Source organism: Siniperca chuatsi, linkage group LG5, assembly GCF_020085105.1.
Source record: "Siniperca chuatsi isolate FFG_IHB_CAS linkage group LG5, ASM2008510v1, whole genome shotgun sequence".
In the NCBI taxonomy this organism is placed as follows: Eukaryota; Metazoa; Chordata; class Actinopteri; order Centrarchiformes; family Sinipercidae; genus Siniperca; species Siniperca chuatsi.
The window spans coordinates 17,076,124-17,103,476 of NC_058046.1; the positions used below are offsets into that span (position 1 = coordinate 17,076,124).

At 40.6% G+C, this 27,353-nt stretch overlaps 1 protein-coding gene across 1 annotated transcript in view; it reads right to left on the minus strand.

The window, feature by feature from the left end:
• Positions 1-26,265, minus strand: part of vcana (versican a) — a 51,789-nt gene extending 25,524 nt beyond the window's left edge. The window contains 8 exon segments of the mRNA XM_044196232.1: positions 1,267-8,517; positions 14,433-15,608; positions 18,559-18,852; positions 21,001-21,128; positions 21,294-21,468; positions 22,494-22,877; positions 24,387-24,450; positions 25,973-26,265. Coding sequence (XP_044052167.1) covers positions 1,267-8,517; positions 14,433-15,608; positions 18,559-18,852; positions 21,001-21,128; positions 21,294-21,468; positions 22,494-22,877; positions 24,387-24,450 — 9,472 coding nt within the window. The 5' untranslated portion in view covers positions 25,973-26,265.
• Between the last annotated feature and the right edge of the window lie 1,088 nt (positions 26,266-27,353).

The following is a 27,353-nucleotide window of genomic DNA, read 5'->3' on the forward strand; positions in this document are numbered from 1 at the left end:
TGGAGTCAGAGCAGAGCTTTCCTCCATCGTTGCAGTAAAAGGAGTTCCTGAGGACTTTCTGTATGATTTGTGAAAGCACTGTCTTGTTCGGTAATTGGCAGTTCTGTTCGCTCCTCTGTGCTAAACAATGAGGAGGCTGTAGGAACTGCAGTGTCTTCGCTGGAGAGCTCAGTTTTTTTTTGACCTGTTGTTGGGAAAGTAGTACTTTTCTCTGGTGTTACTGATTCTTCCTCAGTTTGACTTGTGGTTACAGCCTCTTGTGTTTCAGGTGACATTGATGTTGGTCTCTCAGTACTGTAGAGTGATGAAGCTGCAGTAAAAGCTGATTTTATAGTATCACTTGTTTCAGTTTCACGTGATGCTGTGACTGATGGTGACTCTGTACTCAACATTGAAGAGACAGTAGTTGCTGTGATGATTGACTCCTCAGTGAAATCGGTAGTGCTGTCTCCAGAACTCTCTGTATCTGTGGTAATAAGGAATGATTCTTTTTCAGGTTTCGTGGTTGATCCAATGAATGAAGGAATGGACTCCAACAATGCGGTTTCGGTACGAATACCGTCATCCTCAATGTCTGAAACAGCAGATGCTGTAACAGGAGACTTTGCTGTTGGTGCCTCAGTGCTGTAGAGAAACGATTTTGCTGTGACAGTGAAGGTCTGAGTGAACATGTCTTGGGTTTGGTCACCTGAGCCATCTTCATCTGTTGGAGTCAGAGCAGAGCTTTCCTCCATCGTTGCAGTAAAAGGAGTTCCTGAGGGACTTTCTGTATGATTTGTGAAAGCACTGTCTTGTTCGGTAATTGGCAGTTCTGTTCGCTCCTCTGTGCTAAACAATGAGGAGGCTGTAGGAACTGCAGTGTCTTCGCTGGAGAGCTCAGTTTTTTTTTGACCTGTTGTTGGGAAAGTAGTACTTTTCTCTGGTGTTACTGATTCTTCCTCAGTTTGACTTGTGGTTACAGCCTCTTGTGTTTCAGGTGACATTGATGTTGGTCTCTCAGTACTGTAGAGTGATGAAGCTGCAGTAAAAGCTGATTTTATAGTATCACTTGTTTCAGTTTCACGTGATGCTGTGACTGATGGTGACTCTGTACTCAACATTGAAGAGACAGTAGTTGCTGTGATGATTGACTCCTCAGTGAAATCGGTAGTGCTGTCTCCAGAACTCTCTGTATCTGTGGTAATAAGGAATGATTCTTTTTCAGGTTTCGTGGTTGATCCAATGAATGAAGGAATGGACTCCAACAATGCGGTTTCGCACGAATACCGTCATCCTCAATGTCTGAAACAGCAGATGCTGTAACAGGAGACTTTGCTGTTGGTGCCTCAGTGCTGTAGAGAAACGGTTTTGCTGTGACAGTGAAGGTCTGAGTGAACATGTCTTGGGTTTGGTCACCTGAGCCATCTTCATCTGTTGGAGTCAGAGCAGAGCTTTCCTCCATCGTTGCAGTAAAAGGAGTTCCTGAGGGACTTTCTGTATGACTTGTGAAAGCACTGTCTTGTTCGGTAATTGGCAGTTCTGTTCGCTCCTCTGTGCTAAACAATGAGGAGGCTGTAGGAACTGCAGTGTCTTCGCTGGAGATCTCAGTTGTTTTTTCATCTGTTGTTGGGAAAGTAGTACTTTTCTCTGGTGTTACTGATTCTTCCTCAGTTTGACTTGTGGTTACAGCCTCTTGTGTTTCAGGTGACATTGATGTTGGTTTCTCAGTACTGTAGAGTGATGAAGCTGCAGTAAAAGCTGATTTTATAGTATCACTTGTTTCAGTTTCACGTGATGCTGTGACTGATGGTGACTCTGTACTCAACATTGAAGAGACAGTAGTTGCTGTGATGATTGACTGCTCAGTGAAATCGGCAGTGCTGTCTCCAGAACTCTCTGTATCTGTGGTAATAAGGAATGATTCTTTTTCAGGTTTCGTGGTTGATCCAATGAATGAAGAAATGGACTCCAACATTGCAGTTTCGGTACGAATACCGTCATCCTCAATGTCTGAAACAGCAGATGCTGTAACAGGAGACTTTGCTGTTGGTGCCTCAGTGCTGTAGAGAAACGATTTTGCTGTGACAGTGAAGGTCTGAGTGAACATGTCTTGGGTTTGGTCACCTGAGCCATCTTCATCTGTTGGAGTCAGAGCAGAGCTTTCCTCCATCGTTGCAGTAAAAGGAGTTCCTGAGGGACTTTCTGTATGATTTGTGAAAGCACTGTCTTGTTCGGTAATTGGCAGTTCTATTCGCTCCTCTGTGCTAAACAATGAGTAGGCTGTAGGAACTGCAGTGTCTTCGCTGGAGAGCTCAGTTGTTTTTTGTCCTGTTGTTGGGAAAGTAGTACTATTCTCTGGTGTTACTGATTCTTCCTCAGTTTGATTTGTGGTTACAGCCTCTTGTGTTTCAGGTGACATTGATGTTGGTTTCTCAGTACTGTAGAGTGATGAAGCTGCAGTAAAAGCTGATTTTATAGTATCACTTGTTTCAGTTTCACGTGATGCTGTGACTGATGGTGACTCTGTACTCAACATTGAAGAGACAGTAGTTGCTGTGATGATTGACTCCTCAGTGAAATCGGTAGTGCTGTCTCCAGAACTCTCTGTATCTGTGGTAATAAGGAATGATTCTTTTTCAGGTTTCGTGGTTGATCCAATGAATGAAGGAAAGGACTCCAACAATGCGGTTTCGGTACGAATACCGTCATCCTCAATGTCTGAAACAGCAGATGCTGTAACAGGAGACTTTGCTGTTGGTGCCTCAGTGCTGTAGAGAAACGATTTTGCTGTGACAGTGAAGGTCTGAGTGAACATGTCTTGGGTTTGGTCACCTGAGCCATCTTCATCTGTTGGAGTCAGAGCAGAGCTTTCCTCCATCGTTGCAGTAAAAGGAGTTCCTGAGGGACTTTCTGTATGACTTGTGAAAGCACTGTCTTGTTCGGTAACTGGCAGTTCTGTTTTCCCCTCTGTGCTAAACAATGAGGAGGCTGTAGGAACTGCAGTGTCTTCGCTGGAGAGCTCAGTTGTTTTTTCATCCATTCTTGTGAAAGTAGTACTTTTCTCTGGTGTTACTGATGCTTCCTCAGTTTGGCTTGTGGTTATAGCCTCTTGTGTTTCAGGTGACATTGATGTTGGTTTCTCAGTACTGTAGAGTGATGAAGCTGCAGTAAAAGCTGATTTTATAGTATCACTTGTTTCAGTTTCACGTGATGCTGTGACTGATGGTGACTCTGTACTCAACATTGAAGAGACAGTAGTTGCTGTGATGATTGACTCCTCAGTGACATCGGCATTGCTGTCTCCAGATCTCACTGTATCTGTGGTAATAAGGAATGATTCTTTTTCAGGTTTCGTGGTTGATCCAATGAATGAAGGAATGGACTCCAGCAATGCGGTTTCGGTACTAATACCATCATCCTCAATGTCTGAAACAGCAGATGCTGTAACAGGAGACTTTGCTGTTGGTGCCTCAGTGCTGTAGAGAAACGATTTTGCTGTGACAGTGAAGGTCTGAGTGAACATGTCTTGGGTTTGGTCACCTGAGCCATCTTCATCTGTTGGAGTCAGAGCAGAGCTTTCCTCCATCGTTGCAGTAAAAGGAGTTCCTGAGGGAATTTCTGTATGACTTGTGAAAGCACTGTCTTGTTCGGTAACTGGCAGTTCTGTTTGCTCCTCTGTGCTAAACAATGAGGAGGCTGTAGGAATTGCAGTGTCTTCGCTGGAGAGCTCAGTTGTTTTTTCATCCATTCTTGTGAAAGTAGTACTTTTCTCTGGTGTTACTGATGCTTCCTCAGTTTGGCTTGTGGTTATAGCCTCTTGTGTTTCAGGTGACATTGATGTTGGTTTCTCAGTACTGTAGAGTGATGAAGCTGCAGTAAAAGCTGATTTTATAGTATCACTTGTTTCAGTTTCACGTGATGCTGTGACTGATGGTGACTCTGTACTCAACATTGAAGAGACAGTAGTTGCTGTGATGATTGACTCCTCAGTGACATCGGCATTGCTGTCTCCAGAACTCTCTGTATCTGTGGTAATAAGGAATGATTCTTTTTCAGGTTTCGCGGTTGATCCAATGAATGAAGGAATGGACTCCAGCAATGCGGTTTCGGTACTAATACCATCATCCTCAATGTCTGAAACAGAAGACTTTGTTGTCAGTGCCTCAGTGCTATAGAGAGACATTTTAGTTTTGACAGTGAAGGTCTGAGTGTACATGTCTTGTGTTTGGTCACCTGAGCCTTCTTCATCTGCTGGAGTGATAATGGAACTTTGCACTTTCTCATCAGTAAAATTAGTTACTGAGGGACTTTTTGTTGCACTTGTTTCAGTTTCTTTTTCGGTGTTTGTGATGATGAAGAGTGATGTTGTTTCAGGTTTTGTGGTTGAGCCACTAAAGGAAGGGATCAATGCCACTATTGAGGGCTCACTTCTAACATCTTTATTCTCAATGTGTGAAATAGTTGGTGATATATCAGAGGCTGAAATAGCAGACTGTGTTATTGAGCTTGATGTGATCATGTCAGAGACTGGAAAAACTGATGGTTCTCCTGAAGGTGATGACATTTTTTTCTCTTCTGTTTCCCCCCCCTCTGTTGTTTCAGGTGACATAACTTTTGGGTTTTTAGTGCTATACAGATAAGACGTAGCTGTGACAGAAGAGGTCTGAGAGAACATTTGATGGGTTTGGTCACCTGAGCGTTTTTCATCGGTTGGAGTGAGAACAAAACTTTTCTCAGTCTGATAAGCAATTGAAGTAACCGAGGGCTTCTCTGTCTGACCTGTGACAGCACTGTCTTGTTCTTTAACTGGAAGTGTTGTTAGCTTCTCAGTGATAAACAGTGAGGATGCTGTGGGAGTCTCTTTGGCAGTTTTTTGATAACTCTCTTCATCTGTAGAGGTGAGTTCAGAACTTGTTTCTGGAGTGACTGGGGACATCAATGTACTTGTCTTTTCAGTCAATCTTTCAAAACTGAATGGAGAATAAGTTACTGTAAAAGCAGAGATTGCAACAGCAGATGCTTCAGATTCCAATTTCTCACTGCTGAATATAGAGGAAGCCGTTACACTCGAAGTCTCCTTAGTGGAAATCTCAGTTTTTGGTTCACCTGAGCTCTCTTCATCTGTTGTTGGGAGAGTAAAACTTGTGTCTGCAGTAACTGATGCTTCCTCTCTTTGACTTGTAATTACAATCTCTTGTGTTTCAAGTGACACTGATTTTGGTTTTTCAGTACTGTAGAATGATGAAGCTGCATAAACAGCTGACTCGGAAGCATCACTCGTAGTTTCATGTTTTGTCGTCACTGCTGGAGTCACTGTGCTCGACACTGAAGAGACAGTGAAAGCTACAATGAAATCCATAGCGTGGTCTCCAGGACGTTCTGTATCTGTGGAAGTGAAGAGTGATGTTGTTTTGAGTTTTATGGTTGATCCACTGGAGGAAGAAATGGATTCTACCATTGAAGGCTCAGTGCTAATGACTTCATCCTCAATGTCTGAAACAGCAGAGGACATAACTGGAGCTGAACTTGGAGAAATTGTTATTGTGCTTAATGTCATATCAGAATCAGAAGAAACTGACGGCTCACCTGAAGGTGACATTGTTTTGGTCTCATATGTTTCAGCAGTTTCTGTTGTTTTAGGCAACATTGCTGTGTTTGGTGTATCAGTGCTGTACAGAGAAGATGTTTCTGGGACAACAGATGTCTGAGTAGACATGTCTGGGATTTTTTGACCCGACCCATCTTCATTTGTTGAAGTGAAAACAGAACTGTCCTCGGTCTTGTCAATCATAGTTATGTCTGACAGCCTTTCTGTCTGACCTGTGACAGTACTGTCTTTTTCTTCAACTGGCGATCTCATAGTGCTAAACAATGAGGAGGCTGTAGTTGTTACAAACTCTGTACCTGATCTGCCAGTTGTCTGTTTGCCTGAGCTTTCTTCATGTGTAGAAGTTGGTATTGAGACTGTCTCTTCCACGCCAGTAGAAGCAGTTGTGCTTGATTGTACCGGAGCTGCTGTTTTTTTTGTCCCTTCATACAATGTTGTGGGTTTCTCAGTGCTGTACACAGAAGATGTAGTTGTTTGACCTCCAGAACTCACCTCTGCTTTTGAAGTGGGCAGTGTGCTTGTAACTATATCAGTGATGCCACTAACTGCTGGTTCCTGTGAACTGGATGGTTTTTCTGTTTGTTTCCTGGTCACTTCACTTCCTGTGCTAAATGTAGAGGGAGTTGGAGTCACACTGATGTCAGAAGAAACAGAAGTCTTTAATGTTACCTCTGATTCTGATGGTTTTACTGTTCTTTCTGTAATGCCACTCTTTGATGTTCCAGGTGATATTGTCTGGTCCTCAGAACTCACCTCATCTGTGGGTGTGAAAATGGAACTAACTTCAGAAGCAACAGATATCCGTTCAGTGGTTGTGATTTCTGACATTTCTTGTGATACTGATGTTGGTATCTCAGTGCTGAAAGCAGAAGGAGCTACAGTACCAGCTGTGGTTGAACCATGAGCTGTTTCATATTGTGTTGTTCCTATAACTCTAACTTTATCTGTGCTGTGTATGGTAGCTGCTGCAGTAGCTCCTGTTGATGTCATACCAGATGTTTGGTCATCTGTAATTTGTCCAGCAGTGCTAGGATGCAATGAACCTGTCTCTGTAATGCCACTTAGTGGGCTCACTGTTAGAGTTTGTATCTGTTTTGTGGCCTCAGTTATACTTGAGATTTCCACTCTTGAAACTGCGGTTGAAATAGACTCATCTGATTTGACTGTGCTACTGACTGGAGAAGTAGAGGTGACCACAGGTGAGGAAGTTTGATCTATTGAAATCTCCTTATCTGTGACACTAGTGGCAGTTTCCTCACTTGTATACACTTTTTGGTCAGTTAATTCAGTCAATAGTGATGCACTTTGTGATGAGTACTGACTGAAATATTCAGTGAATGAGGCCATTGTTGTCTTGATAATTTCAATAGCACTGTATAATGGGGAAGAAGTGGTTGCAATGGATTCATGAGAGGGGGGAGTTGCTGTCTCATCTTGTTTCCACACCTCATGCAAAGCGGTGGGTGTTGACGTTTTTTCTGACTCACCAGTGGCAGGAACTAATGTTTTATCTCTGCCTACTGTTTGTACTGTTTGTGATGTTCCTTCACTCTCCCATATAACTTGATCTGTTGCGCTTAAATTTGAAGATGATTTCACAGTCCATGCAGAGGTATATGATGGTGGGGTGGTTGTAAACATGTCTACTCTTTGAACCCCAGAACCCTCCTCTTCTGGTGTAGACATTGCATCAGTCACAACTTTCTCAGTAGGTGAGATGGAAGGCATTTGATTGTTTGTACTACCCCCCTGACTTGTGACTGTACCCTCTGAAGTTTCAGCCAGGGAAGATGCTACAGATGCTGATGATTCAGTGCTGCCTACATCTAGAGCTGGTGTTATCGCAGTCTTGTCTGTCTGTTCAGGAGAGCCTGAACTACTAGGTACTGAAGGAGCCGTTGTGCTGAAGGCAAATTCTTTTGGGGTTTTGCTTTCTTTCTTTCCCTCCACATCTCGAGTGGAGCTCGGTGAGTCACTAGTTGTTGATGTTTTCCCATCAATGTCATCAGAGGAGGGAGTGTACACAGTCTGTAACTTAGACTGAGTGCTGTCTTCAGCAGCTGGAGTGGCAGATGTGCTCTTTGTTTCCTCTGTGGTTTCAGCTTTATCTCTGGCTGTGTAAAGTTTGGTTGATGAAGTAACAGGGAATTGGTCTTCAGCCTTCTCTGTCTGAGTCACTTCGGAGTCACTTTTCACATACGTGGGAGTCCTCCCTGACTCGCCTACCTCTTCTTGCACAGATGTGGTGATGACAGTGATTTCCTTATCAGCCTTCGTTGTTTGGGTTTCTTTGGTGATCTGTGGTTCAGCTGGTGTTACTGTAGGAACAAAGTCAGCAGAGGTAGCTGTGACATCACTCACTGTGGCATCTGTGGCAGATGGACCAGCTTCAGTTTTTTGTGTAGTTTTTGATGGAGCCGTGTCCTCCACTGTTGAGGCAGGAACAGAGATTGTGTCTTTCTGTGTGGGATCTTTTGTTGTCAGCTCATCTACTTCAGGGATGTGAGGAAGTGTTGATTCAACTTTTGGGATTGTATCAGGGTCATTTTCATCAACATCTGGGATTTCTGTAGAGGTCAGTATTTCTGTAGGTTCCTCTGTAGATTCAGTGATGCTATCAACAGGGAGATCAGTCCAACTATAATTAAACACCGTGGTTATTTCATCACTTGTTCCCAGAGTCGTCACATTTTTCAAAATCTGGGTACCTTTGGCCTCTTTTTCTTCTGAAATCTGTGGCTCCAGTGTAATCTCATGTTTACCATTTATAAAGCTAACAGTTGGAGTGATGGTTGCAGCAGCTTGGGAGAAAAGGTCTGGGTCTCCACTCTGCAGTATGGGCTCACCATCGGCTATCGAGGGGGTGGGATGGTCAGGCACAACTGGAATGGCACGAGACTGAGAATCTTGTGGCTGTAGAGCCTTGTCAACTGCGAAGAAAATAAAAAAAAAATAAGGACAGACTGGGACAATTTGATTGCAAAGCAACTGAAAGTTTAGCTTATGGATTTAAGAAAAACTCTAAGAAACAACATTAACATTTTATTTTTATAAAATCCCGAGAGTGGTAGGTATGACATTCTATTATAGATAGTCACACTATCACACACATCACACTTAAGAGGTGCTGCTGTCATTGTTAGTCGGAAAACACCAAAATACATCACTTGAGAAAGGACACAAGCCTATTTACAGCTTTGGGAAAGGTTCATTTAAACATTCATTTTATGGGGGAACTCCACCATTTTTACACATCAAATTTAGTTTAATACTAATAACACTACAGGCCTCTGGTGGCTCTGGACTGTCACTCTGGAGGAAGCTTTGTCAAGTCTAAGAAAATAACCCTGATGTCACCAGGGTTATCTCGGCTTGGGCTAGGAAACAACACATTTTTAACCAAAAGCCAGTGTTACAAAGAATGGAGCATGGAGTTTAAAATACATGGATGTTTACCAGGCAGAGATGGTCTATCAAAATAATCTATGGAAGTGTAGGATCCAGTATATTGGAGCTTGTCGCACAAAGGAACTAATAGTCAGAATATCTTTTCTTTTTTTTTATCTGTCTCTTGCAAGTAGTGAAGTACCCCTTTAAACACTCTAAATACAATGTACAAAGAATTTATCACACATCAATAATATTGTAATACATCAATCACCAGTATAATCATCAGTCAATTCTGCATCTTCCACTTTCTCATACAGCCAGTGTACTCATGAAACTAAAACCTGATACATATGTTAAACAAAGTAATGTTTGGAATATTGAAAAAAATCAGAAACATTCTCTCTGAAAGTTGGATTGGGGAGTTCTATGTCCAAACACTGAAACACACTGTATGAACTACTTTTTCTTAGGCTACATCTGCTAATGAGTCAGTGGATTAAAAAAACAAAGACTTCAAGTATTCCCACAAAATGATTATTTTAAACCTAAAAAAATTTCGGAATAAACAAACATTGCTAAACACTGCAAGTAAATCTCTCCACCATACAGTATTTGAAAGCCTTGGCCATGCTGGTGTTTGAAGTTCATCCAAACCATAATTCAAAGATTTATATTCTAAACTGATGTAAAAAGAAAATATTATCAAGAGGCCACTTGAACATAGACAGAAAAGTCCTTCAACAAAGTTAACAAAGTCTGCATCTGTTGATTTACTAAAGATACTACTAATATTATTTACAAAATAAATGACATGGAAGGTAAAACGGTCCTGTCTTCACTGAAAGAGGATAACCCATTCAACACAGAAATTACAAATTGTAGTATATCAGAATAAGCAACTATAGTTGTGACTGTTCAACGTTTTGTCAAGACATTTCAGAACATATTCTTATTAACAACATATCATATAATACAATCCAAAACAACATAATCACAATCTACAGTTAGAGGAGTTGAATCAAAACATTTATGTCTAATTCTTAATTAATTAAACATTATAACCTTCACAAAGGTAACATTTATAGTAGGACTATTAATTCGGATAGCATTATACTGTAGAAGTGTTCAGTGTCCACTCACTGTATATTATCTAAATAGAGGTCCACAGACTAAGTGATTTCAGATGTCAGCAGCTGTCTGTTCTTAATTTTAAGTCTAACACAGAAGCAGCGTTCAATTCCCTTTACAGCATGGAATATTACAATTTTATTATCATCCACCTAGACTATGTTGCCTCTATATAAATAAACAAGATGTTGTTTGGCTGGAAATAATCTACCTCCTCTAAAAGATAGTTGCCTTAAACTACTACACAAAACCCAACTATCAAGATATTAAAACTGTTATATTAGAGCTCAATTTAGTGAACTAATAGATGCCAATTATAACCTTTGAAGCTAAGAAAAGAGGTTGAGTCCCTGCCTCTCTCTTTAAGAAAAATAAGAATTGGTGTGAGGAAAAAACCCTGATGACACCCACTGAATGTCCACATAACATGCCTGTTGAAAGGAACATGTCACATATGAAGACTGGTCCAAACAACAGCCCTTCATCTCTGGAAATCATCTTCATCTCTCTGACTCATGAGGCTTTCCTCCCTACAAGAACATGCATTCCAGTTTTGTTTGGCATGTTCTAAAATAATAAAAAAAGCCTTGAAAGTGAGCCATAGTGTCAAGCTTTTGACAAATCCAATATTATGCATCAGGCAGGTGGCAAATGGAACAGTGCCATGGTTAATCCTAAAATGAACAGTTTGATCCTGTTTGGCCTTAATTGCTTACCAGTGTTTGTATAATGGAGTACAAGCAAAGAGGAGGAAAATATTATAACACACAAATCATAAAATCCTTTGGTATACAATCTTTACTACTTCTCTCTACCTCCCCACCCCCTCTCTCTTTCTCTCCGCCCCTTGTCCCCCGTCTCTCTGTTTGCCACAAATGGTGATTGAGAAAGATTATTGGTTGCAAACAAAAACACCTGCACCAGCTCAGCTCTGCAGAAAGACACCTGGTTAACTATCCTTTTTTATTTTGATGGATTTTTTAAAACTTCATGTGTTATTTAATCCAAATGTTATTTATGCCAATCGACATAACCCCCTAATAAGAGAATATAATAAGCTAGTGTCATAATCAGTATCATCTTTATCAAAACTACTTTATGGAATTGAATTAACTATAAAGCAATGAGTTTATAATCACCCACACAGTATTTGTGACTAATTTATCAATATATACAGTATATTTTAGAACTGGATTAAGTTAGTTAATTGAAGATGGCACAAATTAAGGTTTGTGGTGTATCATTAGATTTTACAGAAACAGCAATTACCTATGCTCTGCCCGACTTTTCACTGATATTCTCACAGCACATCAGCAAATGACCGACAACCAGTGTGTTCAGGTCTAACACTGTAGGCTAGAAAACAGTTCTACATTTTGGCAAATACGCATTTTTGCTTTCTGGTGGAGGGTTAAAAGAGAGGATGGATACCACTCTCATATGTCTGTCTGGCAGCTACACCCAGCTACACCCAGCAGCCAGTTAGCTTATCTTAGCATAAAGACTGGAAACAGTAGGAAACAGCAAGCCTGGCACTGTCCAACGGATACAAGATCTGCCTACCGGCACCTCTAAAGCTCATTAATTAACACGTTGTATCACTTTTGTTTTATCTGCATAAAAAACTATGCGTGAAAACAACAATTTGTTGCTTTATTGGGGGTTACATGCTAGACTATTTCTTGGCCGGGACTGGTTGCCAGGCAACAGTGGAGACTCCAGGAAGTTATTGCTCCTGGCCAAGAAGTAGTCCGGATAATAACCCCCCATCTCCCAAAAAACGACAAACTAGTTTTTACACTTCAGTTTTTACACCAATTAAACAAAGTTATAACATATTAATTAGGGGTTTTAGAGTTGCTGGTAGGTGGATTTTGTTATTATTGGACAAAGCCAGGCTTGCTGTTTCCTACTGTTTCCAGTCTTTGTGCTAAGATAAGCTAACAGATTCATTCGCTGTAGCCTTGTATTTAATATAAAGACATTAGAGTAGTATGTCTGCTCATCTAACACTCCGCCAAAGTGAATAATCCAAAATGTCAAACAACTCAATGCAATTAAGCATTTTAGCAAGCCTTAGTGAATTGAAAGTTAAATAAATATTTTATTACAGTAAGAATGTACTGTTGGTGGTTCTGTGCATTGTTTTGTGACATTTGTGGTTGACACGCCTCAGAGTATCAATATTACAAGTCATAACATATCATATAAACACTTTGTAAACAGTAAATGTAATTGTCTTCAATTAATCAGAAACACAGGGACACCGATTTTTTTTAACATCCTAATATTATTGTACAATTTGTTACCATGCAGCCAGACAACACACTTCTCCCTGTGCCACAATATTTTCAACAAGGTCTTCCCACACAAACTGGGAGGGCAGAAGGAGAGCTTGAGTGTCTCAGCTGAGCCACATCACATGATGTAACAGTAAAAGTAGCTATGATCACTCGCTTTGGTCAGGCAGCCTCTAGCTGTTCTCACAGAGAGGGGAGACTTTGCATTAACAATGACATCACCTCTTGTGGTGGTGTCCAGTCTATGCTGAAGACAGAAATCTGTGCTTACTCAGGTAGACTGCCAACACACTGTGATTGCCAGGCTGGCTGTCAGTAAGCTGGTACATGCACACACAAGGAGAGAAATACTGCAAATGCATAATGATTTGCAGTACAAATATGCAAAAGGCACAGATTTTGTATCTGTTTCTTTCACATACAGTGCTGTAGATGCACACGCAAATATACAGGCTATTTAGTATGTACTCTTGGCAACTGAACTGACCACAGTACATATAATGCTGATGGACACACCAGCAGTTTGAGTGTGTATAACCTGGAGTGCTGCTCTCTAAGGCAGGCTTTGCACCTACTGTACCACAAATCCAGACCAAATTCCAAAAACTGCCAAATGACCTGTTCATTCACTTGTATCCTTTCTAATTCACCAGATCCCTTTACTCCAAAATGAGCTTCTCTTCAGGGACAAGGAATGAGTCACTGTGGCAATGTTAGCAGCTGAGATGGAGAGCAAAAAATTATGCAGCTGCTGATTGCATGTGCTGTTGAACAGATAGTTATGGGCTGTATTTCAAAATTCTCAGTTTGCTGTAAACTAATTTATTTAACTCAAGTGTACAATAACATAATTGACATAATTCAGAAAGGAACATTTCCCTTCCCAGATCATTTCCCTGTGTCCCTCCAAGTAAGCAACAAATACATATTATATAATGTCACCATAAAAATCACAGTAGAAACACAAAGGACACTGTAAGAGATATTTATCTGAAACATGAAAATGTATTTATATTTACCAGTAATCTAGAATCACCCACTCTCAAGGTTTGAGATCTAAAATCTAAATTAAATTAAACTTTTAGCTAGTCTTTATGCTGAGTATACAGTATTAAAGTATTAGTATACAGAGCTACAGTATTAACCACTGATCAAAAGCTTTGGACACTTTTGACTGGCTATCTGATATTTCAAAGAAGGAAGTTTGATACTAAGGTTATAACAACCTTAGTAAACTATGTTTTATGTTAAGTTTTAAAACTTATAAATATTTTATTTATGATATGATCCTGATCCCACTCTCTCTCTGCTGCAATCTTTTTTTTCTCTTTCTCTCCATCTCTTTTTCCCACCTTCTCTCTCTTGTCTATGTCAAAATCATTATCAGGAAGACTTCTGCTCAGCTGGACTGACTGAGGAGGTCCTAAAAGGCTAAGCAGTCTTTCAGCTGCAGTCCACACTGAGAACACACACAAACATGAGCCTGAGGGAACCGGAATACAAAGCACTTCAACTCGTTTCATCGTGGAAGAACTTAAAATTGACCACCATGCAAACATGAGTACTAGTACATTATTTACTAAAATAAATAAATATTTTAGTAAAAAAAGACAATACTTTTGTTTGAACCTTTGATTTGAGCTGGCTGGATGCAAATTTAAAACAAAAATCCAACTGCCAACAGCAGAGTCACCATACATGACCTCAGTTTGCTCCCACCACTATACATTCTCACTTCAGCACCCAGCACAGTGTCCCCCAACTCCCAGCTACTGTAGCGCAACAATATTATTATAAACCACCCTAAAACAATGCTGGGGAAAGATTTAGCTATACCAGTGTATACCACATGATTGTTGTGACATCACTTCATATTTTTTTCTTTTTTATTACTGTGGCCAAATAAAGATCAAGTAAAGCATTTCCAATTTGCACAACCAAATCTGAACTAATCTTAAATTAGAATAATTTGCATTGAATACAAAGACGTCAAATTAAGCTATTAAGTTATTGTTTGTATGTCTTACCTGATACAGTCGTGTCAACCACAGCTGAAGCAATGGGAGGGGATGTTAAGTACTCTGTGCCAGTCTCTGTTGCTGTGTCATCGCCCTTTGTCAGGGTGTCACTGCTGTGCTCTGGCAACTCAGTGGTGGGCTCATCAAATACGTTTACACTTGTTGACGATGCCACATCTTCGGCTGAGGTTCCACTGTCAATCAGGACAGTGGTGGCTGTCACAGCTGCAGATGTGGTCTCTTGCTTGTACATAACAGCCAGTGTCTCTACATCTTGCATTTGAGGTGTGGTTTGTCTTGCAGTGCTGGTAGTCTCTGGCAGTGCTGAGGTGTCGATCTCCACCTCACTGCCCGGTTGGGTGTTACACATAAAGGTGGTGTCTGTGGGGATTATTGTTCCATCAATAGTAAAAGTGCTGACTGAGAGGTCCTGTTGGGATGGTTGAGAAGGAGGCTGTCCTTCTACAGCAAAATCAGTCATAATCTTATCATCGGTAAGATCATAATCGGGGAATGGTGTTGTTGATTGAAGCCCAGTAGTCGAAGGTGTTGATTCTGAGACACTGAACACTTCTTCGCTGATCAGTTCTGTTGATTCTGTTGAAGTGTCAGTGAGGTCAGAAGCAATCGCTGTGGTGATCCCAGAATCCAGAATAGTTTCCTCAGTCATCCCCTGAGCAAACATGGGTTCTGTGATGAGAGAGCTGTCTGGTATGGGGACATCTGGTTGGATTGTGTTGATCTCAATTACTGAGTGATCGTCTGGCTCCCTGAAGGGTTTGGACACTGACTCTGTGATATCAGTGCTTTCTGTTTTGTCTTGGGGTTCTTGGAATGTGTCACCATGGTGGGGAACGAATTTCACATTGGTTATAAAGTCTGGTGCGGCTGTTACATTGTCAGTGTCCTCATGTTCCTCTTTGATGGTGGGTGCGACTGTGGTGATTAACTCTTCTTCTTGACCTGCTAGAGTGGGGCGAGGTGGAGTCATACTGGTAGAGAACATAGATGGAGGATTTGTAGGAACTGGAGGGTCTGGAGACTCTTCTGTTTCATATATTGGGGTTAACATAGTGGTGCTACTCTCCAGTAAAGGGATGGAGGTAGTGGAGCTGATGGTGGTGGTGGTGATTCCTACCACAGACACATCCACAAAGGAAGTCTGGTTGATCACCTTGCTCCTTCCTAAGAAACACACATAAGCACACAAAATAAAAAATACAAAAATACAAAAATACAAAAATCACCTGTCTGACTATTACTCCTTTAAATATAAAACATAATTATAGTTATAGTGTGATATAGTGTTATAGTGTCAGTGTTTTTTATACCTTGTAAGTATACGAAGCAGGCAGTTTGTGAGACAAGCCTTATGAGTCAAATGGCTGTCAAGGAGCAATATGCCACAGCTGCAATAACAGTGTGACACTTAACATTAAAGTACCCAGAGTTAAAGGTTTCCTAGAACCCTTAGTGTGAAGAACTTCCTCTCTTAACTCTTAATGCTGTTTATAACCTGCACTAACATTCATTCACACAATGTTCTCATAGAAACAGAGGAACTAGTGCTAAATTGTGGAAACAAAGTTTTTATCTGCACAAGAATTGCTGGCAAATAAACTCAATTATCTTAACGTATCAGCGAGGCCAATATTATCATGCTCATTTTCCATTTAATAGTCTGTCTCTTGTACCATGAAATTGGATCATTTGTCATCAGCTCATGGCAGATGAGGTAATTTTCAAAGTGTTCTATTTTCTGTGAAAAACCAAGTGCACTTTGAATGTTTCTCTAAACATTTCCTGATCTGTCTGAAAGGATTCACATGACTGTAACAGAGGAACTAAACAGCATATAAACTTTGAGGAATCTAGTGTTGTGGTTTTGTTAGAGTTACCCTGACTATTTTTGTTCTCTCTTGTACCCCGTTCTCTCCTCCAACAGTTCATCTGAGTGTTTACTTATATTTTGTCCTGTCATTAAGCAGCAGTCCCTGATTTCGTCTTTTCATCTCTCAGTGATGGTCTTCAAATGCTCACTAATGAATTTGTCTATTTATTCTTAAGGTTTTATTAATGAGTAAATCCCTTTAACTCCTTCATGTTTCTCTTGAATGCACCTCTTCCTCCCTGGCCCTCTGTCCTCCCATGCTCTCTCATTTACTCACACCCATAAAAAGCAGTGTTACAGCTTTAGAGAGCTTTCGTCGCTGGCGCAGACAGATTATGTAAAACCAGCTGTTGACCATTACGTACTAGCCCTCTTTCTTCATCAAACTATCTCTGATGTAAGGTGTGAGACACGTTTTTCCCTAACAGGAAAAATATCGCCTGGTCTCAGAGGGAGTGCATTATCTCACTGAAGCATTTGAGCTGTTGCTGTTACTGAGAACTTTGGTTTTTTTTCGGGCCAATCCAGAGACCAATCAGAGACCAATTATCCCCCTTTTCCCTCTGCATCAACCTCCTTTCAATCTGTCTTTCTTTCCGTGTAGTCTGACTGATGTAGGTTTACATAATATTTCATTTTTGAGATATAATTGGGAGTGGGAAAGCAGGAAATGATGGAGTGACTCCAACAAACAAGTGTACTTGAAATGCACTTAGACAAGGGCGTATATACAACAGAGCTGACATGTAATGCACAGAGCAGGAGGTGAGGGTGGCCTGTTTGTGTGCCCTCTGAACTCCATGGGGACTTATCACCCCAGTTAGCATAGCTCAGGGGCAGTAAATGGCTAGGCAGGGGCCAGCTTATCTGTTCAACCTCTCATTTGTAAAGATGGAAAGGCCAGGTCAGGGGTCACTGAGGATGACTGAATTTAGAAGTTCACCAGTAGCTTTTTCCATTATCCAAACGTCTGCTCTGATAAGTACAAGTGAGAATGACGGAGGACAAACTCTGACAGCGAAAATCAGATGAGAAAGGCGAAAAGGGAGTTAGATAGTGAGTCTAAAAAGGCTGACAGGTGTGGTATTAGTTACTTTCGCTGCTTCTCTAAATGGTGTGTATCTGTCATTTGGTTTTGCCCTGGGGATACTGATTAGTAAAGAACACTCACATTTTGAGGGATTAGCCCAATTCTGCTAACTTCCAGTGAACCATGAAGTGTCACTATTTATAGGGATCCATTGCTATATTCTCCTGTCTTTCCATGGTCAGTAATCACCATGGTTGGCAACAAGGAGTCATTTCCATGCATGCAAGTATGTCCTACAAGCCCACAGAAAGTGAAAAAGTTTACAGATGTCACAATTGATGAATTTCCACATCCCCAACAGCTTGGCTACTCAGATTTATCTTGGACTTGTTATGCATGGAATAACAATTAAAGTGGCCTTTAAAAAATGTGATAATATTATCTAGAATGAAAAATTTGAATATTTTGAGTAGTATTCAAGTACATAAACTGTTATAGTTTGTTTCATCTGTGAGGTTGTTTAAAGATATAGCTTAAGGTGCCTTGATTAGCCCATCTGGAAGTAATAAAGATAAAAAAACAGACAGAAACTGACTGTTCACAAACTCAAGCAAACTATTGGTCATTAATCTCCCCATTGGAATAAGAACTGCCATGTCCATTGCTTTTAAAGTAAACAGAGTTTACCATTATGATTTTACTCTCCACTTGGCTAATTTTGTTGCCACAGAAATGGGCGGGAAACTAAAATGTGAGGCACTGAGGTCAACTGGACACGGCAATCTGTATGACTAGTTTGGCACATAACACGCAATGCTCATAAGAGAATCATCCCTCTCTTTTGCTCATGTATTTGTTGTCATCAAAACTATACAATCATAAAGCAAAAAAAACAGACACAAGGAACAGAACAATGGACCAAAGATGAAACAGGCTGTAAACATTTTAAAATGTTGGTCTGGTTCAGATGTGGGAATGTGTACAGCAGTGCAAAGAAGCAGAAAATCAAAGGGTGGGGGGGCAGAGGCTAATAGGAGATGAGATCATAGCTCCTCACAGTCTGAATGGTCTGTGCCTTCAATCACTGTCTACCTGTCTAAACCAAAATATGAACATATACACCATTTGACCCACCATATGCAGGTACCACTTTGTTCCATTACATAATGTAAATATACTAAATACTAACAACAAGACCCTGTAGGTGAGTTTACCTTTAAAACAGTAAGCTCCAAGCTTCTTAGTTGGTTCTGGGAAGCCAGTCTGGTTTCTGTAGCGGTACATGGTCCTGACACCGAGCAGGCCTCCCCCACACTGCATTCTGGGTACTGCAACAGGATGTCGTGCACTGCCATCGGAGAGCCAGCCATAGTCACATCTGTCCAGACCATGACGCCAGGCAGCATGGAGCTGGCCAGGGGTTGCCAGGACAGCTTTCCTCTTCATACACTCTCCTCTCGCCTCCTCAAACGTCATTTTACGGGTCACAGGAGCATAGTACACTTCACCTGAAATACAGATGGCAAAGTGCAATGAAGACTTAACAAAAAGCACTAACTCAAAGGCAACATGGCAACAAATCATCAGTGATCATAGCAAAATCTGATTACTCTAAGTAAGCAGCCACTGTTTAACAAATTCCACAAACTTTGGCATGAATCAGTGCTGTATCACTAACAGATGGACAGTCCTTTCATATTTCATTATTAATTATTTAAACTCAAAACAGAGCTAAAAATCATTTGTAGTAATCCCAAACTACACATTTTTAGATAATTTTGACCTTTCAGAAGAGACATAGCCCAAAACCAGCTGACACAGCTGTGCGGGGCACAGACCCAAAACATCTCCCACCGATCATATTTAGGACAACAGTAGTTCATTCATTATATTAATCTGAGGTGGGATAACAATGCAGACAATGTGCCTGGCCTGTCAATGAATGCGTCTGTACTTCAGAACATTAGGTTTCCCCTCGGGGTGAGTGAACTAGATTACACCTTCTATGTTTCCTTCCTTCATGTAGTTTGTTTAAGGATCTTACCTTCAGAAAGGTCACTGCACTATGACATTATGAATACTTGTCTTTGCCTACAGGATAATAAGACTACAGAAAAGCAAGAGCTTAATTGAAACCAAACATTACTAGAGAGGATGACTGACTGACTACATGTTTTCAGTTAGTCTTGGGCGTAACGTTTCAAATGTCCCATGTTGGTTTAATCTCATTGATTTACAATGGCATTGAGATTAGGAGATGCTTTCCACCCAGAAATATCCCTCTTCCCTCTTTAAAGCAAACAAGAGACATGAAATCCTCCACAAACAGTCACTTTCAACAACCAAACATCACTATTTTACATTGTAATTGTGTTGGACATTGTCTGCTCTTTAAAATATATATGATGAATTTTTATGGTTAATTTAAACCATTAGCCATTTCCATTCAACTTTAAAGCATGTCAGACCACACCAGCCAAACATGTCTGTGTTCTTAGAACATATATAAGGGCAGAAAACTGATATGATATTAATTAACATTATAATACTAATGAATATCCAAGCCATTGTGGTGTGCCAGCAGTCTAAAACACATACTGATATAACCACAATATCCCCAATTCAGTTCCAGTGGAAGACCTTTGTAGCATGTCATCTCACCCCTCTCTTTCTCCACCGCATGTTTTGGGTAACTCTCTACTTTAAACTATTTAAAAAAGGCAAACATGCCAGAAAAAATGCCTACTATTATGCTACTTTCTATCGCCAATTAATACACACAATAATTATCCAACATACACTTAGTAAATCAAAGCAATTAACTCTTAAGTAGAGTGTTTGATGTGTGTGAAGAACAGACCTACCCGTCATATACTGGCCCAGAATACAGTGAGGTGAAAGATGCATATATAGTCTCTTGGAGAGATTGAAGAGCTAAGTGGAAGATGTATGTGCATGTCCCTGGTGGCTGTGGGGCAGGGGTGATGTTCCCTGACACCATTGTCTACATATGCTCATAACAGTAAAAATACAAATGTAACAATACTGACTGATCTCTTCATATTCACAATTAATTGATTTGCAACTTGTGCCAAAAGAATTGAAACTTATATTATGTACTGTAGCAGGGCTGCACTGTACAAATCCCAGATAAGAAGAGCAACTACAGATGGCTGACTGGAGTTTAGATGTGTCAAGAGGGATGTTAACACTCATAAAACACTCCGAGTGGAATGGAGTCCATCAGCAGCAACAGGCTGGGTAATGAACAGACAGAAAAAGACTGTTGGCTGTGAAGTGTGAAGACTTCCCATAAGCAGTGCCAAAGACATTTAAAAACCCCATTATCACATTTTGTTGGTGAATTTTTATGTTGGAGAATTTCGATTCCTGCTGTAGAGTCAAATTATTAGGAACTTCTCTCTAACCCTAACTCCCTTCCTACTATGCGTGAAATTGTTTGGCACAACAAAAAATATAAAAGATCACTTATTGTCGTACTCAAATAAAATAATTTCACAGCAGTTTTATAAGCTGTAAAAGTAATTTGCTTCAGCACTGTGATAATTTGGAGGTTTCGTCATTTCAGCCAGAGGGTGTGTCAGTGCCTCTAAACGACACCTCATTACTTACTTAACTAGAAAAGGCTGACTTACCATCAAGTTTGTCTACATAACAGTATACATCATAGGTCTCCGTGGGTTTCCTGGTTCCATATGATCTAACACCAGGTTTAGTCTTAAGGTTGCCATAGCAGCCCTCCCTTGGCTTTGTAATTGGGTATCTGTACAGATACAGAAACAAAGAGCCATTATAATACATAGGTCATATCATCTTACCTTTGTGCAAAAGTATTTTACATACATATATACAGTCAAATATATATCACTGAACAGCAGGGTTGTTTAAAAGAAATTACTTTACGACAAAGAATTAAAATGCAGCTAACCTCACTGTCTGGTCGCCAATCCAGCCTGCATCACATTGATCAAAGCCATCCTCATAGGCTGCTCTCAGCTGATCATATGTAGCAATGGTTGCTCCAATATTTTGGCAAGTTTGGACGGCTTTCTGGTAGTCCAAAGTGTACCTGCTGGTGCTTGACCGGTAGTGAAACACAACACCTGGCAACAAATTGTAAAAAAAAAAATGACTATCCAAAATTGAAACATAATTAAGTTTTGTATATAAACATGAACACAGTGATCTGGAATTTATCAGCATAATTTCAGTGCAATAAATCATGACAAATGTCTTATAAAGCACACACCATGAGTGAAATAATTGAGTCTTTGGAAAGGGGGAACTTTGCAATAAACCAAAAGGATAAGCGAAATACTCTACAGTTCACCACAAATGAACAAGATAACTGCAGATGATGCCATGGGCCTGAAATCCCCATATTTGTGGACAGTAAACACACGCAGATAATATGATTGATAGTCCTAATTAACATTGCAGATAGTTGGAAAAGAGGTTGCGCAGATTGTAAACCAGTGAAAACCAAAATTATCCCAGTAACCCCCCACCCATGTTTTCTACATCCCCAAAACATGAGTTATATCTCCCAGAATACTTCACAAGTGAGAACATGTAGATGATGACAAAAGGTGAGGACTGGTAACCCCCGCATTTAACACTTAACTAAATTTGATGAGGGGTATTGGGGAATACTGTTATTGCTCAGTGCTCAACCCAAGATGACAGGGGTGGATGAGGTTATAACATTCTGTAGCTTTTGTTCTGCCCATACCAACATGTGGAATACCATCCATATTTGGGCTCTGATGGCGGATTGGGTTAGATGGATGAACACTGGAATTAAAACATTGCAGTACTTGATATGGACAAGGACCCAAAGTCTCATCTGACTCTTTCTAAGAGTGCATCGCCTCTAAAATAAGAACAACTGAAAACTGTGGTTACTCTGCGTAACTACTGGGTAGCTGTTGCTATCAAAGTAAGCAGAAGGGCGCCCAAAGTTCTCTCATACCGTTTACATTTCTATCACCGCTTGTATCGCATTTCACTATTATTAAGCCCTTGCAGCAACCCCCCTCTACATTCAGGGAGTATCTTGGTTGAAGCAATTTCAGAGTCTTTTGTCTGATTCCAATGTGACGTGGGAAGCATATCATGAATCTCTTACCATTAACATCGAGGTTAACTGTATCCTGGGTGTCCTCAATGCCGTACATGACCTCACAGCGATAAGTGCCCGCGTCACTGGCACGCAGCTTGACCATTGTCAGTGAGGCGTCGCCTACATCCTCAGGGTGACTGGGCACTGATACACGGTTCCTGTAGCTGGAACCTATTTTGATGACCCCATTCTGTGCCACTAGCACTGTGGATTCTACTTCTCCTTCTATTTTGGTCCATTTGATCCGCAAATAATCTCTGCTATAAATGGCTGTTCCATTGGGACTGATGACTGGTGCTGAAGTTGGGATGGTGGAGAAGAAGCAGGGAAGATTTACCTTCCCTGAGAGGGACCCAGTGACTGGTCTGATTATCGATAATGTGTTGGAGGCTGAAAGGCAAAATGTGAAAGGGTTAAATTCATTTTCAATTCATGTTAATTCATTCACTACTGTATTTTTTGTTTAATTTTTGCTGTTCTTCATTTTTTTGTCTTCCAGACAAATACATGTCTCTTCTGTTTACTTTCATTCTAACAGATGCAAGTAGTCACTAATAAACTGCACAACTCATTTACATTGATAGGGAGTGACAACTACACCCAGCCTAATAAAAAAAGAAGAAAAAAAACATGCATCATTGCCTGAAAATGGCTTTTGGAAAGTCAGACCTCATCCCTAAAATGATGGGTGTGGGAACCCATTTAACACTGACTGTAGTGTATGTACAGCATGTTTGTATGAAGTTAAAGATAATTGGTTAAATAGTAGCGTCATGGTTGCATCACTGCATGTAATGCCACTGCTCAGTTCTGTGCATGTTCCTTCTCAAATAATCCCTCCTTCACCTACATGAAAACTAACTGATGATGACAAGTAGACCCACACAAAACAAGTAAAATATGTCATCAGCATGCTGCACACTGGACAATATATCTCCCTCCTCATGACCTCCTACTCTATTCTAAGCTGAAAAGTAGCTTACTACTAATGTTACACACTTACATTGCAGCACAGGGCAAGGATGTTTAATTTAATCTTGAATATGCTGTAACTGTAAAGAACTACTCTACTGATAAACCAGACAAGGTTAACAGTTACAATGCCCCCCTCCCCACTGAGGTCTGTCCACAGTTAAAGCTGTGGACTGTACCTCAGTCTCACTCCACTTCTATGTGATGAGGCAAAGCAAAGGGGATGTCAGACAGGATGCCAGACTCAAATGAATGACAACAGGCTGAATCGCACTTAGCCCAGTGGAGAGGAAGAAGATTTACCTTTTTATTCCTTGCGGGGGGGGGGGGCATTCACAGGGAACAATGTGGGGAATGCTCTGGAAACAGTGGTGGGACAGCCCAGAGGCATGAGTGTGTGTGCTTTAACAGAAGGCCTTATTAGGATGAGGGGTGAAACCAGCTGTTATTTTCAGACTGGGAGCTAATTGAAAGGTGTCCATCCATACCCAGAGACAAGACCAGGACTAGGGGCCAGGAGAGCCAGGGGGGCCGGAGGGGCTCGAGATCCAAATCTCAGCGGCAACACTGTCACCTTCACCATTGAGTAAAGTATTGCAGGTTTCACAGGAAGAAGACAGGAAGGGGCTTATCACAGTCTGCTACTTTAAGAACAGAGTGAAACTGTAATGCTGCGAGGCACCACTGACACATCATTGAGTTTGCTGCAGATAAGCTGTAGAGCACGGACGCCAGCTGAATGTGACCATGTCAAATGACTTTGTGTTTGGTGCAACACACAGAGGTGGACAGAGGAAGAGAAGGAGGGAGGAATAGGGAGAGAGGGAGGAAGATGAAGAGAGATGGGGGTGCAGGAGGGAAGGAGAGAGGAGTAACTGAAAAAGAGAGAAAGGTAGAGGGAGAAACATTTACTCATTCAAAACTTACCTGTTGCAGCTGCTGCTTCACAGAGGAAATATAACCACAGGATATGCTTTATATTTTGTATCATCTGTTGGAAAAATTTAAAAGGTGCATTAGAAAACAACTTATACAAGGTCTTAGATGTCATTTATTTTAGTTTTTGGGTGCATCCACATTTTCCACGTTTGTTGAGTCATAATAGGTCGTCTGCTTCTTTTCTGTCATGCATGGGTTTCAGAAAAATTCAATGGTGTAAATATTAGTTCCTCATCTAAACATTGCAAAAATATCAAATATCAAATCAAATTAATACTCAACCAGAATTACATAATCTAAAATTTTATTTTTAAGTATTTTTTTCTAGACAATAATGGACTGATGTCCCTCTTTTAAATATGTTGACACTTTGAAAAGCCCTTATTTGTTCCTATGAAAAATAAGACTTGGAGGCAAAAAATGATATATAATGACCCAGGCTCATGTTTTCAGTGACATTGTGGGTGGTGGGGGTGAGAGGAAAAGCTTCCTGAGTTCCTCCAACTGCAGAGTTTATGGAGACAGAAGGACAGGAGCAGTGAGCCCACCGCCCTCACTTCCACCCCACTGTGTAAACACAAGTGGTGTGTTGCAGTGGGAGCAGCAAACTGTTCTCTATAAAAACGAGACACTCACTATATATTGGAAACTGGCAAAAGATCAGCATCTAAAATACTTCAGGGTGGGTATGATTGTGACTTAATGCCAGCACTCCCACAAGTCTATCCCGAGTCGGCGGACCCACCCTAATGGAAAATAATGAAATGAAACTTTGGGGAGACAATAAGAGAAGAAAAAATCCAGGACTAATAATCTTATATCCCCCAGTGCATATTTGTTTCTGATTTACGTTATATATATATATATATATATATATATATATATATATATATATATATATATATATACATATTTGTAGAATGATGTGCTAAACTACAGGCAGTCGCAGAAGGGTTTCTAGGGAAAAAAAGTCATTCAAAGAAAGCTCAGCACTTAAGCATCACACAGGCGTATAATTGGTATCAGATTGTTGGAGCCAGTGGTCCTTTATGTGCAGCTCGGAGATGCTCCCTACTATGAAACAGAAATATCTGCTACTGGGCGAAAAATATTGATATTATCATTTAGTAAGGAGTTGATTAAAACTTTGACTTTTGGTGCAGTTTCTACGACTTTCTCTTTTCTTCACAGAAACACCTGTTGCTTGTGGATGCTCAACAGAAATTATGACAGGATAACATGCTATGGATTATTCTAATTTCAAATTGTAAAGCGTGATTTTAAAAAACGGTGGAGTAATAGCCAAATTCAGTAGAGGGACATACCAGTGTAGGTTATCTAAGGACAACCCGGCATCACTGGGTGCGTTCATGTTGAATAATTTGGAGACTGAGAAGTTAACTTACATAGACTGATTTGTCTTATTTGTCAAACATTTGCTCGATATCATAATAAAATGTTGCATATTGAGAAATAAATAAGCCAACAATTGCATTAATAGCCAATTATCTTGTTTACGGCAATAGTCTTAATTCATAGTTCAGTTCAAACTCTTAGAAGAGAAAAATACTTACGTTTAAAGGAGTTTTATTCCATAAAATGTACAAATATTGATATATGTCTTTAAATCCAGTTAGTCCCAGTGCTTAACATGCGTGCGTAGAAAGTGCCCAAAAATTTCCACTCCAAATGGGCGCAACAGCACTTATCTCCCTGGCGCGCCTTTCTCTTCTCCTTGACGCTCCAGAGATGCAGGGTCTCACTCTGGGATGATCCGGTTCTGAACGAAGCGACAGATACCGTGAAGTGCTGGCAAGCAACAAGTTAAATTTTGCCAAACGCACACTGTTATTTCGTCAGTGTGAGAGAGGAGGAGCAGCGTGCCCATCCGAAAAGTGAATGAGACACCTTGGGGGGGCGACTTCATTTGGCCCTGTGCCTGAGAGGTACACTCTCATCCAATCAGACTGTTCCGAAATCACGCGGATCATTTGTGCAGGAAACACATCTGTCATTATAGAGTGAATGCATCTTCACTTCAGACCTCCAAATCTGGTGTTTATATAGTTAGCATAAAAGCAATCAAATAATAAATGAATTATACCAAATTCAAACCTTTATTTTAGAAGTGTCATGTTTATATCGCTTGCTGTATAAGCAATGTATATAATCAACTACCCTTGATAATTAAGTCTCACGTTGGTGCCATGCATAGAGCACACCAGTCATATCCAAGGGTGCGCAATGGAAACGGGGTGGTGCAGACATGTCTCTGGTTGAATTTGAGTCACAACCTACTGTTTGTTCCAACAACACATTGCTGTCAATATTGTGAGGGAGTTCACTCCATCCACCCCACAGAGCCCAACTCTCGTGTGTATTGGATTTCGAGATGCGCACGGAGGGGGGGGGGTATCAAAAAAGTGCGCCTTAAGAATAAAAAAAATGTGAGTTCATCTACAGAACAGAAGCCTAGAGAAATTGATCATCTCAAATGGAAATGGGTTACTGATACGGAGGGAAATCAACAAACAGTGGTTAACTGGAACCTCTGTGCTCGGCTTTTCCACACGGGGGAGAGGCTGGACCACAGTTGATCAACTTTCGCCTAATAATCACCTCGATTGGCTACTGTTAGATAGGTAGGAGGGCTTAGCTGAGCTTGTGTGTGTGTGTGTGTGTGTGTGTGTGTGTGTGTGTGTGTGTGTGTGTGTGTGTGTGTGTGTGTGTGTGTGTTCGTTGTGGGGTAGGTAATCTCCTGTCTGGCAGTGATTATAACTCTCAGCAGTGTGGGATAAGACGTGTCCCTTCCGGTTTGTCTTAAGTGAACAGAAAATAATTTGAATATGTCTGATACAGAGTGTTAGACAGAATAATCCAATTTATTGTCTATCTGTGGTTAAACCAGAATGGATCTCAGTGCAAACATGGAAATTGTTTATGTATATTTAGTGA